The 15,120-nt window shown below is 38.4% G+C and overlaps 2 protein-coding genes and 1 long non-coding RNA gene across 6 annotated transcripts; 2 read left to right on the top strand and 1 right to left on the bottom strand.

Moving 5' to 3' along the window:
- Positions 1 to 985: 985 nt before the first annotated feature.
- Positions 986 to 2,587, top strand: LOC147493278 (uncharacterized). 2 transcript variants are annotated; one of them, XR_015199942.1, is made up of 3 exons: positions 986 to 1,287; positions 1,389 to 1,696; positions 1,777 to 2,587. It is a non-coding gene; the product is annotated as an uncharacterized LOC147493278 (long non-coding RNA). The 2 variants fall into 2 exon arrangements; XR_015199943.1 differs by having other exon boundaries at positions 988 to 1,287; positions 1,440 to 1,696.
- Positions 2,588 to 3,155: 568 nt separating this feature from the next.
- On the bottom strand, positions 3,156 to 10,618 carry LOC147493277 (pentatricopeptide repeat-containing protein At4g38010-like). 3 transcript variants are annotated; one of them, XR_015199650.1, is made up of 4 exons: positions 4,877 to 5,742; positions 4,689 to 4,745; positions 4,447 to 4,492; positions 3,156 to 4,272 (listed from the first exon to the last, which is right to left on the bottom strand). XR_015199650.1 is itself a non-coding variant. In XM_086568642.1 (3 exons), the coding sequence occupies exons 1-3, from the start codon at positions 10,579 to 10,581 to the stop codon at positions 4,040 to 4,042; spliced, it is 294 nt and encodes a 97-aa protein (XP_086424768.1). In that variant the 5' UTR covers positions 10,582 to 10,618; the 3' UTR covers positions 3,156 to 4,039. The 3 variants fall into 3 exon arrangements, 2 of the variants coding, with proteins under 2 accessions (XP_086424768.1, XP_086424767.1); XM_086568642.1 differs by lacking the exons at positions 4,689 to 4,745; positions 4,877 to 5,742 and adding an exon at positions 10,567 to 10,618; XM_086568641.1 differs by lacking the exon at positions 4,689 to 4,745 and having other exon boundaries at positions 4,877 to 5,611.
- Positions 10,619 to 12,162: 1,544 nt separating this feature from the next.
- On the top strand, positions 12,163 to 14,512 carry LOC147493276 (protein CHROMATIN REMODELING 8-like). Its single transcript, XM_086567804.1, has 4 exons — positions 12,163 to 12,468; positions 13,068 to 13,073; positions 13,192 to 13,728; positions 13,929 to 14,512. Exons 1-4 carry the CDS (start codon positions 12,163 to 12,165, stop codon positions 14,328 to 14,330), a joined length of 1,251 nt encoding a protein of 416 aa, XP_086423930.1. The 3' UTR covers positions 14,331 to 14,512.
- Positions 14,513 to 15,120: the final 608 nt, after the last annotated feature.

The raw sequence follows: 15,120 nt of genomic DNA, 5'->3' as shown, positions 1-15,120 counted from the left end.
AATGCATTTGCATCCAATTTCCTATTAATTGTTCTTCGAGATCAGTTCAATGCATTTGCATCCAATTTCCGATTTCCCGTTAATTATTTTTTGAGATTATTTTAATGCATTTTCATCCAATTTTTGATTTCTCGTTTATTATTCGATAAGGTTGCATTTGCATTTAGTTTCCGATTTTCCGTTAATTATTGTTTGAGGTTAGTTCAATGAATTTGCATCCAAAGTGGATGATGCATTAAATCTATCCAACTTTATTTGTTTAAGCCCATATAGACATATAGTGCATACAATTCAATTTTATTTGTTGTCCGCTTAGTTTTGATTGTACACCGTTACTTATTTTATGATTAGTTGACTTTTATTTTTTCTTTTTTGTCACAGTCACATGTGTACTTGTGCAGTTAACAAATATATAAAGTAAATGTTCAGGCAACTCAATTTATTTTTTCTTTCGTTATTTCATTGTCTTTTTCTAAAAAGAAACTTTGTTATGTTAAACTTCACCTAAGATTAGTGTAGAAACTATTCTTCGTGGCGTAAGGGTTTTAGAAAAATCGTTTTCGGTTAAAATTATTGTTTTTAGCAATTTAGTTTTATGTCTCTTATTTTTTCATAATTAGCTATAGTATTTAGGAAAAATTGGAGAATCTATGAAACTCTAGATGGAATTGTTTCCTTCTTTATATCATATTTTTTTTAGTAATTAGTAATAGAGTTTAGAAAAAACTGGAGTCTGGTTTTTTCATAATTATTCAAAGAGTTTTACAAATATTAGAAACTCTGTTAATGCTCAAAAAATAGAGTTAACAGGGTATAGCTATAATATATGGCTAAATCTACCGCGGCGCTGAGATGTATATATTACATCTCGCCACTATATATAATCAATCCAAAGGCGAAGACTGCGCTTTACGACCTGCGCACTGAAGAAGTGCTCATAATATATATCTAAAGATATCGGGCCGGCTAGATAGACAACAGAATTCAAAACAGCATAATATCGGCCGTTGGATCATAGCTGATCAGATCAAGATGAAAAAACGATATTTCGGAATTTGGGTTTCAAAATTCTTTTTTTTTAACGAAGGGTTTGGGTTTCGAAATTTCTAAACAGCAAACAACAAACTACGATCATCAACAAATTCAAAATCAAAACCACCAAATCATCAACAACAAAATCAAAACCACCGAAAAACCCAAAATCAAACCCAAAAATCATCAACAAAATCAAAACCACCCCAAAAACCCAAAAACAAATCATCTCGTGCTTGATTCTTAATTTATCTGGTAAGAATTTATCGTTTTTAGTTCGATCTTGTGACACACTATTTCTGCTTATTGTTATTTGTTTTTTTTTCAACTGTATTTGTTATATGCATTTGATGTAGATCTACATGATATTCGGATGATCTAAAATATCAGATTTTCCTGATCTCCAGTCTTTGGTGACATTTGGATTTCTAGGGGAGGCATTGAGTTCCCTGTGTGCACTTGGGAATTTGACTGTTGAAACAAGAACCAAATATGAACCAATGGCAACACACTTGACTTTTGACCATACAGTAAAAGGAAAACAGCACGCCAGATTGGTACCACAGTTACTGTTGAGAGGTTATTCTTTTCTTTGCCTGTTCGAAGCAAGGAATTCAGTTGCAATATCCGAAAGGAGTATGCAAAGCTAATTTCTTTATTGAATGTGAGTTCTTAGCTAATTTCTTTACTCATCTTGAAACTGTGGGATTGTAGTTTGGTTTTGACAGTCTTGTTATATTTCAGGCGTATGCCCTTATTGCCAAAGGAGTTCGATTAGTTTGTAACAACACAACTGGAAAGAACGTAAAATCTGTGGTACTTCGAACACAAGGAAGCAGCTCCATTAAAGACAACATCATAACTATATTTGGCATGAATACATTCTCGTGCTTAGAGCCCTTGAGTATTTGCATATCAAAAAGCTGTATGGTTGTACTTTTGCATATCAGAAATCTATGTCTCGGATGTGGTAGAGCGGGACACCTCAAGGAAGACTGCCCCCAAGAAGAAAGACGGAGTGAAGGTATCTCAATCAGAGAAAACAGTGACAGGTGGTGAGACTGGTAGTGCACCTGCTATAGAAGGAGCCAGGATCAATAGCGGATGAAGGAGCACAGTCAGAGACAGCTGAGGGACTTGGCATAGATGTAGCAGCAACATGGGTAACAGATGGTAGTCTGGTTTGGTGCCAAATCACTTTTCCAGTGGAGACAAGTGTGCTAATGTAGGCGAGGGTAATCTGTTAATCAAGTAAACAGCCGTACCCTTAAGTATTCTCTTTGGTGCTTATAGCCATCACAGATTCATTAGTTGCTTGTGCCCATGTTGTTGTTGTTGTGCTGGATTGGCGAATTTCGCGGTATCTCTCATTAAGCTACCAATTAGTATAATCAGATGGTTCATTGATCAGATTCCTTGTTGATCTTGAAGATGATTGTCAAATAATTCTTTGTTGTTTCACTCATTATTTTTTTGCATGGGTGAATTTTGGAGTATCGTTCTTGTAAACTTTCAGCAGATTGGTTGTTAATGTAGAGGATTTTTTTTTCTGACATTTCTGTTTCTTTTCTTGCTTTAGTGTACCATTTTCTTTTGTTCAAATCGTGGAGTGCCAGTTTGAATCGTGGATTACCAATCTGTTAATGTGTATTCCCAGTTTGAATTGCTTTGATGGTGGATTGATTTGTGTCAGGCTGCAGCTAAATCTTGGATTACTAGATTCGGGACAAACTTAAACCCAACAATGTCAGGCATGAGAAATAGGTGCGCCATCACAGATTCATTGAAGTTTGAAAAAAACTCTGAAATATTGCTCTGTGTTTAGGCCTTTGGTCTGAAATAATATAAGGTGTTTGCTTAGAAACCAAGATTGTATGAAAATCCAACGATCGTAAGCTAACTGCATATAAAACCTTAATTGACTGTAAAATAGTTAGGCTGTTTTATTGAATCTAAGTTGTATGATCAAATCTATCAATGACTTGTCGAAATGATTAGTAATCCTCAATTTGGTTCCCCATTATACTTAAGTACTAGCTCGAGGCAACATCAATATCGCTATTAAATCTGGAACAATAGAATGAATTTCGCAAGACATGGACCCGGTGCAGTGAAAATTCGACTTTAGATACAAAAGCATTCATTCAGCATAATTTAAAAACTATTTTCAAGATGAAGATACTTAAATACAGGGATCTCTCCTAAGCCGCATAAACACAACAACTTTTAAAGATTCAGTTATCCCATGCTAGCAACAAACTATCCCATGCTATTAAGATATCCCCGCAATGAGATTGATCGTTGATTGTGTCAACAAACTTTTGAATTGTTTTGTTCATTTCCTGATTGCACATACGCATCCAGGAAACACAACCAATCAACTCGTCAACCATTTCCTCCTTTAGCTTCGAACTAAAATCAGTAGCCTTCATCATAGATTCTTCCTGCTCCAACCCGGTCTTCACTACATTGAAGGCAGCCACAGCGCCACTGTACAAATCAGCAAACCCGTTACTACTGAGAGATCCTCAGATTCCCATTTGCTTCATGACCTCGTTGAGAACCAACTAGCAATACGTAATACATCAGCTAACCTGTCTCCCCTCCAAGTTGTGGCACTTCGAAAGCTTGTTGCTGGACAGCAGTAGTGCTACAATATACAACCAATACAGGAGTAGTCCTGACCTGCTAAGGAGATCAACCATGCAACCGTAATGCTCAATCTGAGGAATAATCTCATAATCTCTAGTCATGCTACTGAAAAATCCACAGCCCTCATCTACTAATCCCATATGGCTACAAGCATGCAAGAGCCCAATAAAGGCCACCCCATTTGGTCGAATACCAATACGAGACATCTTAGAGAAAAGCTTCAGGGCTTCCTCAGCTTGGTCGTGCATTGCATATCCTCCAAACATAGCCGACCATGACACAACCGTTCGTTCTTTCATCTCATAAAAGACATCCCGAGCAATTTCTAAACAACCACATTTGATATACATGTCAATCAAAGTATTACAAACTGATTCAAATACTCATGAACTCTCCTACCAAAATCAAGTGCACCCAAATCCGCACAAGACGCTAATACCGCCACAACAATGACCTCATTAGGTGTTCCCCTAGCAGCTTCCATGTCAGTAAACATACGAATCGCCTCTTTCAGATTCCCACACTGAACATACCCCGCTATCATCGCAGTCCAAGACCTCACACTTCTCTCAGTCCTTCCATCAGTCTCTGTTTTTATTGGAATCACAACAAAAAACTTTTTCAAAAGGTATAACGGAATTAAAGTTTCAAAAAACAAGGAACTGCATCAAATACACAATAGTGAGGCAATAACAACACGCGCCATCTAAAAGAATCAACAAAACAATGTGATCACTTAAGTACAATAGTCGATAAGCATACCTCCAAATGCCGCACTAGCAGCGGAAAATGTGAGCAATGGAGGAAGCTGTTCAAGAGAAGATAATTGTGTTAGTGCATTGATAAAGCAACCGTTTACTTGGGAGAAGTAATTTTGTAATTGTATCTATGTGAGTAAGATGTGTAAATCTGTACTTCAATTAGTATATGAAACAAACCATAACTTCCCAAAAAACGACAACAAAGAGTTTTATATATCTGTTCTTGTGTAGAAGACAACATACCCCAATAACTAGAGGAAGCCTTAGGCCCCTTTACATACTTCTGAACAAATGGCATTCCTAGGACCAAAAAACAAAATGTTTTTAATATGAATCTTCATTTTGCAAAATGCCAACATCCACAAGTAGATATAAACCGCAAACATTAAACATGATTTATAGGTTAAGGAGAGAGATGCAAGTGAAAGTACCTCTTCTTTTGAGGGGGGTGAAGTAAGGCTAGTACGAGTTTCGATGGATGCGCGTCTTAAGAAAATAGTCTCGATTGAATGGAAGACCTTTGAGTTCATGAAAAACAATGCAAGGACGATCACAATTGTCGAGAGGGCTAGGGGTTTCTCAACCAAGGTTGATTTTTTAATAGTTTCTGGTAAGTGGATTGCTGACAAGCTTGCCACTTTTGATAATAAGGAAGTTAAAGTGGGTATTGTGGGAAAGAAGAGGTTTGAAGATACTGATATACTGCTAGAGATCAAGAACAACAGATCTGGCTTATTCATATCTTTACTTTTTATTTCGAAAAGGTTTCGAAAAGGGGTGCTTACAATCTGCTGTCCGGTAGGGGAGAGGAATTTTGGCTTGTCAAGATTCAAAGAAGCATTACTCCTTTTTTGTAGATCCGCTCCAATCCTGGTTACTCACCAAATACCAACAACTGGTGTGCTACTACAGAATGTTGGAGGTGCAGCAAGAGTGGTGGTGAAACATGGGTATGCAGATCGTGCCAATAGACTCAGAAATTCTGCATTAATGGTGGAGTCTAAGAGGACTGACGTTGACTGGCCGAAAATTCCTGAGTTATTGAAAGACATCTTCAATCTGCATAAACTTCCTCAGTTGACATGCGTTAATAGTCGCAAAGCTATGATGGAGCTGTCCACCATAGAGGAAGTTGAGAGGTTGCTCAAAGCCCCACGGATTGAGTATCAACAAAGCTAAACTTCGGTCTTGAAGGTGGAGACCGGCATCGGAACGATTGATCCGTCGTGGGCTACACAAACGTAAACGATGGATTGAGTTTCTAATCCCATTGCATCTATGGTCCGTAGAAGTCTTCGAAAACCGCGTTCCAAATTTGGGAGGTTTTATAAGGTCAAGGAAGAGATGGGAGACTATAGAGAAGTTTCTCGTGTTAAGATCTTAGTGGATGATTGCGATCTGCTGAAGATTCCTAACATTCTACCGTTGATTGATGAAGGTATTACCTATCCGATCAGAGTGTTGCCTGAAATTGATGACCTTCACTTTGGGAAATTAGTTGAGGAAGTAGACGAGTTGCATCCTGGGTCGACTCAAGAGACACAGACTCGTTCCTATGCTGAGGTGGCCACAAATGGTAGAGAGAGTCAGATTAATAGAAACCCACGGGAGCATTGTATCAGTAGGTTTGGGGTTCAAACTGACACACACCGAGCAATTCAAAATTCAAATTCACGTGGAAGTAGAATGGATGAAAGACGCTCGCATATACAGGCCCATAATGGTTCCGAAGAGGAGATGCAAGGGTCCAGAAGACAGGCCCAAGGAGATTTAGGTTCTGTTGGACCTTTTGATACAAGTCCTGATGGACTCTATGTTCCAGATACATTTTCTGGAGTTACAGGTCGGGTGTGTAGTGGGCCTAATCTTAATATAGCCCAGACTTCACCATCACCAATTCAGTTGCGCGTGCGAAGTCTCATTGTTTGCTCTGCTAATAACTCGGCCAGGGATGATATGAATGTTGAAGGCAGGGGTGTAGATGGGAACAAAATAGTAGAGGATGATGATGGGAATTGGGGATCGGCTTCTTCTTCATCCTCAGGAGAGATGGAGGAAGAGAAGTCTGAAGATGAAGAGCTGCTTATCGACTCTTTGCAGAACCAAAACGAAACAAATAGTGCGGATAATGTCTCTCGAGTTAATGAGACGCAATTATCTGAGAATTGGGTTGCTGACACCGTAATTCCTTTGGGTACAATGTTGGGAGTCACTACGGGTAGCAAAGGTGCAGGGGATCTGTTGAAAGCCATCAATAGGAGGGCTGAGATGGAATTGCATATTCTGAAAACAAATACAGAGGTTATGGAAAAGGGAAAATCGGTTTCTAATGTCGACTAACATCATGACATGGAACATGAGGGGATCTACGAACAAAGAAAAAGCTCGTAGATTAAGAAGGCTTATTCGTAAGCATAGACCGATGATTGTGGCATTGCAAGAAACAAAAAAGGAAGTATGTAATGAGAAATTTATCACGCATCTTTGGGGGAGAAGTGCGCATGCATGGGATTTTATCCCTTCTATCGGGATATCTGGAAGATCAGGGGGGCAGTTAGTGATATGGGATACAGATAGAGTGACTGTACAGGATTCTCTTAAAGGGGCTTTCTCTTTATCACTCGTTTGTCTATCTAATGTAATGGGGTTAAAATGGGTGTTCACAAGTGTATATGGGCGAGTTGATCAAAGTGAGATAAGGAGCAATTTTGGAAAGAACTAGGCTGATGTAAATGGCTTGTGGGATTTGCCATGGTGTATAGGAGGGATTTTAATAGTATAAGATTCACGTAAGAAAGGAGAAACAACAGCGAGAATCTCAAAAGACATGAGAATGTTTAATGAATTCATTGACAGTTTTGGGTTGATGGACTTCACTGCATGCGAGCTAAATTCACATTCTCGAATCACCACGAAACGTCCCAAGATGAGCGTAATTGATAGGTTCTTGGTGAGTCATGGATTGATTGCATTTTGATGAGCATGGGGAGCAAGCATCGGGTATAATCTTTCCGATCATCGTGTTATTCTCTTGAAAAATGCCATCTTTGAAGGAGGTCCTCGTCCCTTTAAATTTGAATTAATGTGGCTGGAAAAGCCGGAAAATTGTGGGGGTTAATGGAGGGATGGTGGAATGAGAGACCGATAGTTGTGGGAAGCCGGGGTTAGCCTTTAATAAGAAGCTTAAGCATTTGAAACTCAAATTGCGAGAATGGAATAGGGATAAGTTCCGGGTAGAATTGATCCGAAAATTAAGGAATGTTAGAAAATATTGGGTGAGTTTTGGAACAAAAAGAGGAACAAATGGATCTCTCTAACCGGGAACTTGTTCTTAAAGATGAAACAAACAAGATATTGGAGCAACAAATTGAACAGGGAAGAAACTTATTGGTTTTCAAGGGCAAAGACTAAATGGAACAAGGAAGGGGAGAGGTGTGCAGGCTATTTCCATCGGATTGCTAATGCTCGTTTTCATAGCAATTCGATTACAAAATTAAAATTGATGGCCAAAGATGGGTTAAAGATCGTGGTAATGAAAAAGCACATTGTTGATTATTATTCCACTCTATACAAAGAGGAATGTTTTGACAGACCTACTCTTGATGGGCTAGAGTTACCGTGTATAGAGGAGGAACTAGCTGTATGGATGGATGGAGGAACTTTGAGGAAGATGAAGTCAAAAGGGCTCTCGACTCTTTAGCAGTGAAAAAATCTCCTCGGACCGGATGGATTTGCAATGATAGTGTACAAAAGTTGCTGCACTTTTATGAAAGATTCGTCATGGAGGTGGTCCGTGAACTGCAGGAAAACTCATTTATTAACCGGAGATTCAATTCTACTTTTATCACATTGGTTCCGAAGTGGATGGGGCAACCTCAGCATGGCGAATACTGAACCTATCGGCTTCTTGGGTGGAGTGTATAAGATCATAGCTAAAGTGTTAACACTTCGGCTTAAGAGTGTGATGCACAAACTGGTTGGGGCATATCAAGGATCATCTTTAGAGGGACGACAAATTCAAGATGCGGTTTTGATAGCAAATGAACTTATTGATGCCTGTCGAAGGAATGGTGATCCTGGACTGATTTGTAAGATTGATTTTACGAAAGCATTCGATAGTGTAAGCTGGTCCTTCATTGACTATTTGCTGGGTAGATATGGTTTCGGAATTAAATGGAGACGGTGGATCAAAGCATGTTTATCTACAACACACTTTTCAATCCTGGTTAATGGCAGCCCTGAAGGATTCTTCACTAGCACAAAGGGCCTGCGACAGGGAGATCCTCTATCCCCATTGTTGTTTGTGCTTGTCGCGGAGTCACTAACAAGGATGGTATTCAAAGCTCAAGACAATGGTATGATTATAGGGTTTAAAGCTTCAGCTACAAGTCCGGGTATTCCCATACTCCAATACGCCGACGATACTATCTTCTTTTTTGATGCTAGAGAAGACCAAGTGCTCAATTTAAAGGCTATCCTAATGTGGTTTGACGCGGTCTCAAGGTTGCATGTTAATCTGAGTAAGTCTAACCTATATGGAGTGAATGACATCCCCAATTTGGATGCTTTGGCCATGGTTTTGGAATGTAGGACTGGTTCATTACCATCATCATATCTGGGGTTACCGTTAGCTGCTGGGCATAAGGCCAAAAGTATGTGGAACCCAGTCATTGAAAGATGCAGCAAAAGATTAGCTATTTGGAAGCGCAAATATTTGTCAAAAGGAGGTAGGATTATCCTTATCAAGTCCACACTTGCTAGTATGCCCGTCTACTTTCTTTCTTTACTCATTATTCCAGTATCGGTGGCTGAATTACTTGAGAAAATGATGAGAGACTTTCTTTGGGGTACGACAAATGAGGGGCAACGTTATAATTTGATATCTTGGGAAAGAGTATGTCTTCCAAAACAGTATGGTGGACTTGGTTTTAGACGTATTCGAGATGTGAATGCCTCTTTGCTTTCTAAGTGGATTTGGCGTTTTGGTAGTGAAGAAGAGGGCTTGTGGAAAGATGTGATCAGGGATAAATATGGAGTTGTCGGAACAGGATGGTTCACGAAAAAAGTCAGCCAATCACATGGATGCTGTCTTTGGAAAGGAATCATGAATCATAAAGATATGGTAGAGAGAGAGTTAAGTTTCAAGCTTGGAAACGGAGAAAGAATTATGTTCTGGGATGATAAGTGGTGCTCGCAAATGCCTCTAAAAGAACGTTTCAAAGATTTGTATGTCATTTCTAGTAACAAGTCTGGGACCGCTTCAAAGAACACGCTATATGGGATAATGGTGTACAATCGTGGATCTGAAATTTAGAAGGAATTTGTTCGATAGGGAGCTACTACAAATCTGTGAGTTTCTGGATTTGCTTGCTACTCAAAGGGTTAATGAAGATCATGATAAATGGAAGTGGTCAAGGAAGGTTCAACCGTTTACTCCGAAGTCAATGTATGAGCTGATCGAGGAAAAGAGGATACAAGCTTTGCACTTGGGAGCCCTTAATTTTCCAGTTAGCAAAGTTTGGAATAATAGAGTTCCAACCAAAGTCTCATTCTTTGTTTGGGCTTTATCTTTGGGGAGGACCTTGACGCGATAATAATAATCTTCGAAAGAGAGGCAAAATCCTAGTTAACAGTGTGTGTCATGTGTACTAAAGAAGAGGAAACTATTCAAAGACTTATTCATGGATTGTGAAATTACACAAATTATATGGGATTATTTCATGCATTCTCTTAAGTGTCGGGGTGACGATCACAAGGTCCGATGGGGCGGTTCAACCGCAAGCCAGATGGTAGAATCTCCACTACCGGTCGGATTTTGGCAAAGGTTATAGCTCACGCAGTTACATGGTCCATATGGTTGGAACGCAATCGTCGAACTTTCGACGATGAGTCTAGGGATGTCCAACAGCTTATAGTCAAATGTAAAACTCTTATGTGGGCATGGGTGTCTTTCTTACCTAGTGTTAGAGGTTTGAAATTGGATGACCTCATTTTTAGATGGGAGTCTGTGATTGAGGGGTAGCATTAATATGTATTTCTAGTAGTGTGAATCTCTCACACTGCATCTTCATTACTATTAATATAAAATCTTGTTTTGCTGATCAAAAAAAAAAAGTAATACCCGTATTGAAACCATGAACTGCACTTAGCATTGCACCAGACCCTAACCAGCCTACATCATAACACGTAATAAATCAAACAAATGCAAAAAATATATATAAAAATTCGAGAATTCCCATTATCGCTAGAACTCAAATGAATTACCACGACAGTTGCGTCATGTAAGACTGAAGTTATGGCCCACTCTGCACTTTCCTGTTTAGCAAGTTCAGTTACGCATTTCAACAAACAGAAATTTGGAATTTTGTAAGTGAGAGAGCACATAACAAGATAAATGGTTACTATTAATCTCCTGGCGTTATAAACTATGATAGAAGCTATGAGTCTATGACTTTCATGAATGAATATACAGACATTGAAAAGTAGAACAAACCTTATCTTTTTCTCCTGAGACTCAGTAGTAGGATTTCCATAGCGCCCATATTCCAAACTTGCGTAACGTCCCATCGTTCTGGTAAAGTTCCATTGTTCTTTGCTCTGCGAAGAAGGAAGCAACAGTTCGAATACTACCCGCGACATCGTTTGCAACTTGACAGGAAGAGCACAAGCCAGTAGACCACTTTGATTTTGTGTTGGAGGTGTTGGGTTTGGATTCGGACAAAATTGGAGAGAGGAACAAGAGAGAGAAAACCCTTCGTAAGTTTATGGATATATGCTGGTTTTGATCAGATTTAGATTTAGGATGATCCAACAGCCGAAATTTTGCTGTTTCGATGCTGTTCGAAATTCTGCTGTCTCCCTAATATATATATATATATATATATATATATATAACCCCGCTATTAGACGGACGCCCTTTTACGTACTTTACTTAAAAACCAAAATTTCTAAATACGAAATATACTCTCACGAAGGGTTTTCTCATAACTCGCTCCTTCTCTCTCCAAAAGTCCAAACATACTGTGACTATTTCCCTCCCTCCTGGTACTCTCTCTCATGGGTTCCTCTTTTTTCTATTTCTAATCTTAAAATTATGATTAAAAAAAAGTTGCATATTCGCATGTGAAATATTTTGATTCATACTCAAAATGTTCAAACCATTATGCATCAGTTACCCAATATAAAAAAAATCATGCATCACATGTATATATTATTGTGGAGAAGAGGAGGAAGTAGAAGACGGAAGATGAGAGAAGGCAGAAGTGAAGTGAAGAGGAAGATGAAACTAAGGGAGCGGGTATACGGACAGACATAAACCAAGTAACAATTTGCACCCCTTTCTATAGTCAACTCAAAAGTTCGCTACCGCTCATGGATTACTAGATAGGATTGTCATAATGTAACTGCCAAAGGTAACGTTAAATATTTGCATTTCTTAATTGAGTAAATTTTCGAAGTTTTCAATTTATAAGCCACACAAAATAGGTTCAGGTTTTTACAGTCCCAATTTTTATTGGTTTCTTATTCATTAAGCAAAACTCAACAAGTTCTTCCAAGTTCCAACACCAAAATCTGAATTACCATGCATGGTGACATCAACAAAATTCCCTTATAAAAAACCATAATAAAAGTCTTCAACTATCTTTCTTTCTAACTTTCTATACACCCTATTTTGTATATGAAAAAAATAGCATCTCTGCCTCTAAGAACTCAAAAAATGGATGATCACAACTCAACAGTTTTACTAATTGATTCACAAGAAGCTCAAACAAAGTACAATACAAGTGACAAAAAGCCCAAAGAAACATACATAAGAGGAGAGGCAATTAAAAGCATTGTGTATGCTGATCTTAATGCTATAGTCACTTGTTTTTCACCTATATCATCAATCTCAGCTAGGCATCTTTCTTCTATTGATGTATTGGTGTTGGGTTTTGTAAATCTTGTTGTTGATGGAATATCAATGGGGTTTGGTGATTACATGTCTAGTAGTACAGAGAAAGATATGGCTGCTAAAGAGAGGGTTCTGACTCGATCACTGGGAAGTATGTAATCATGGTGAATCTCAAGAATTAGAGTTGGTGAGAAGGTATCAAGCACTTGGGATGGAGTTGGATGATGCTACCATTGTAAGTAAATTTCATTTTGTTATGTTTTTATTTTTTCTGGTGATTGTGGTAGTAGTAACACACAAGATACACTACATCATAATAGGATATTTGCAACACACACTTTTTTTTATTTGCAACGGTTATTTAGCGTTAGTAAGTTTCCAACGTTAAATAAGCGTTGGTAATATTGTAAAGCGTTGCTTTATTTGGGTGAATTTCCGGAATTAATTGCTAACGCTTAAAAAGCGTTGGAGAAGTGTTACAAACTTAAAAATTTCGCGAACAGAGGGAAACCAAAAATATCAAAATATAAAACATAAAACATAATTTTTTTTTTCTCTCCTCTCTCTCTCTTTCACCCTTTCACCGCCGCATTATTTCAAGATCTCTAATTTTCGCACTCCTCAAAATCAAAATCAAATTAAACAGTCAATCAAAGAAAGAAGAAGAAGAAGAAGAAGAAAACAAGGAGTTTGGAAGTCCGTTTTGACACAGTCGTATTTTCTTGCAGTTTGAGGTAATAATCTTTCATTTTCTTTCTAGTTACTAACTTAATTAACTTTTCTTAACTGCTACGTCGTAGTTATGGTTTCAATATTGGTTTGAAAATGACAGTCCGTATAATAATAATGTAGGCAACAGACAAGGTTGGTGAAGCTGGAGGGAGCATTGAGGAACAGCTTCTTGACAATGAGAAAGTTGGTGACTCTTCGTCTTCTAGTCGAGTCAAGCTTCAAAGTAAACTGAGGGCAGTTGAAGTTGAAATAGATGTTGTTGCAGCTAGCTTTGAACAGGCTAGTAGTCGTGTGGAAAACGAGGAGTATTTCTCAGGAAGCATTGATAATGGAGAGCAGGAAGGTAAAGAGGATGATAAAAATGACATTCGGAATGCTACCAATAATTTAAACCTTCAACATGCTCTAGCTAAAGATCGTTTAAGAAGCCTCAAGAAAACAAAGGTACAGCTCCAAAATGAACTATTAGAGTTGGATAAAGATGAGCATAAGTTGATTGAAGATCTGGTTAAGGAAGAGGTTAAACCAAAGCGAAAGCTGAAAGAAGCTCAGGCATCCAAAAAAGATACAAAGAAACGCCAGAAAACAGTCTCTTATGATGAAGATGTTGACTTTGATGCGGTTTTGGATGCTGCTTCTGCAGGATTTGTTGAAACGGTAAGTTACTTAGATATATATCACCCCTTCTCATGTTGCCTTTAAAGATCTGAGAATGAAAAAGTTGGTGGAGTGTACTTCATACATTAAAGCTCTATTCATTTATGCATTTTTATTGGATATGTGGACTTTAAAGTCGGAATAGAGTGGAACACATAGAAAGTTAGGCATGTGAATGACATTTTGCTATGATGTCTTAGGAAAGGGATGAGTTGGTCCGCAAAGGTATCTTAACCCCTTTCCATAAACTTAAAGGGTTTGAGCGTGGCCTTCAACAACCAGGGCCATCTAGAAGGATTGTACCCGAGGAAGAGGACAAAACTGATGACATTGCTTCAGCTACTATGGCCAGAGCTGTTCGATCAATGTCTGATGCTGCACAAGCTCGCCCAACGACCAAGCTGCTTGACACACAAGATTTACCCAAACTCGATGCACCTACTCATCCTTTTCGAAGACTAAAACCCCCTTTGAAGCCTCCATTGTCACCAGACACTGAGACAGAGAAGAAGAAAGACAAAACTCGCAAACATAAGAGACCCTTACCTGACAAGAAATGGAGAAAGGCAGCTGTAGTTTGTTATATTAAGTTTGTTTTATGATGCAATAGAAGTTGCTGTAGGGGGTATGAATATTTGTTTTCTCAAATACTCAGCCTCTATATGAATGTTCCTGTTGTCATGTTTTGTGATGTGCAGTGATATATAGATTAATGAATGGCATGGCAGTTTATGCATGCATTAAATATTATGATTAAATCCATTTAAGTTGTTATTTTGTTCTAGTGGTGGCTTTGGTGAATATTGGAAGAGCAAAAAAGAGCCCTTATGCAGTAAGGTAGATATATAAAATTAATTACACGGTTTTTTTACTCATCTTATTAAGGTCTAGGATGGAGAAGACAGTCGAAGTTAAGGGATGGACACGAAGGTGTTTTGTAGTCATTGTGTCTAGATGGTTTCTGAAGCTTTTGTTTTGTTTGGATTTGTAAATGGCTAAACACCTATAGTTAAGATTTGTAGCGTTGAATGTCTTAATACATGATTTTACATATATATGGAACACGTTTGATGTATGCGTGTAGTGTTTACACAGTAATTGGTGTATTACAAGGCAGCTGATTGGCACCCCTTCTGAGGCTGACCTAGAATGTATAAACGACAAGTTCCCGGCCACAAGTGGCAATTGTTTACTGAGAGATTCCCACACGTCCGTCCTGCAGCTGTTGATCTGGTTGAGAAGATGTTGACATTTGATCCAAGGCAGAGAATGAGAGGTAAGAGTGAGAATCTGTTCCTCGGTTGTTTTGATAAATATGTTTTGTGGCGGTAAAGTATTTGTACTGTAGAAGTGAAGGCAAAGTGGTGCATTTGCTTCGATTTTGATTATGGT

The sequence above is a fragment of the Coptis chinensis genome, chromosome 6 (genome assembly GCF_015680905.1).
Source record: "Coptis chinensis isolate HL-2020 chromosome 6, ASM1568090v1, whole genome shotgun sequence".
Taxonomy (NCBI): Eukaryota; Viridiplantae; Streptophyta; class Magnoliopsida; order Ranunculales; family Ranunculaceae; genus Coptis; species Coptis chinensis.
Note: the sequence above shows the minus strand (reverse complement) of the source record. Positions and strands in the feature narration are given on the sequence as shown.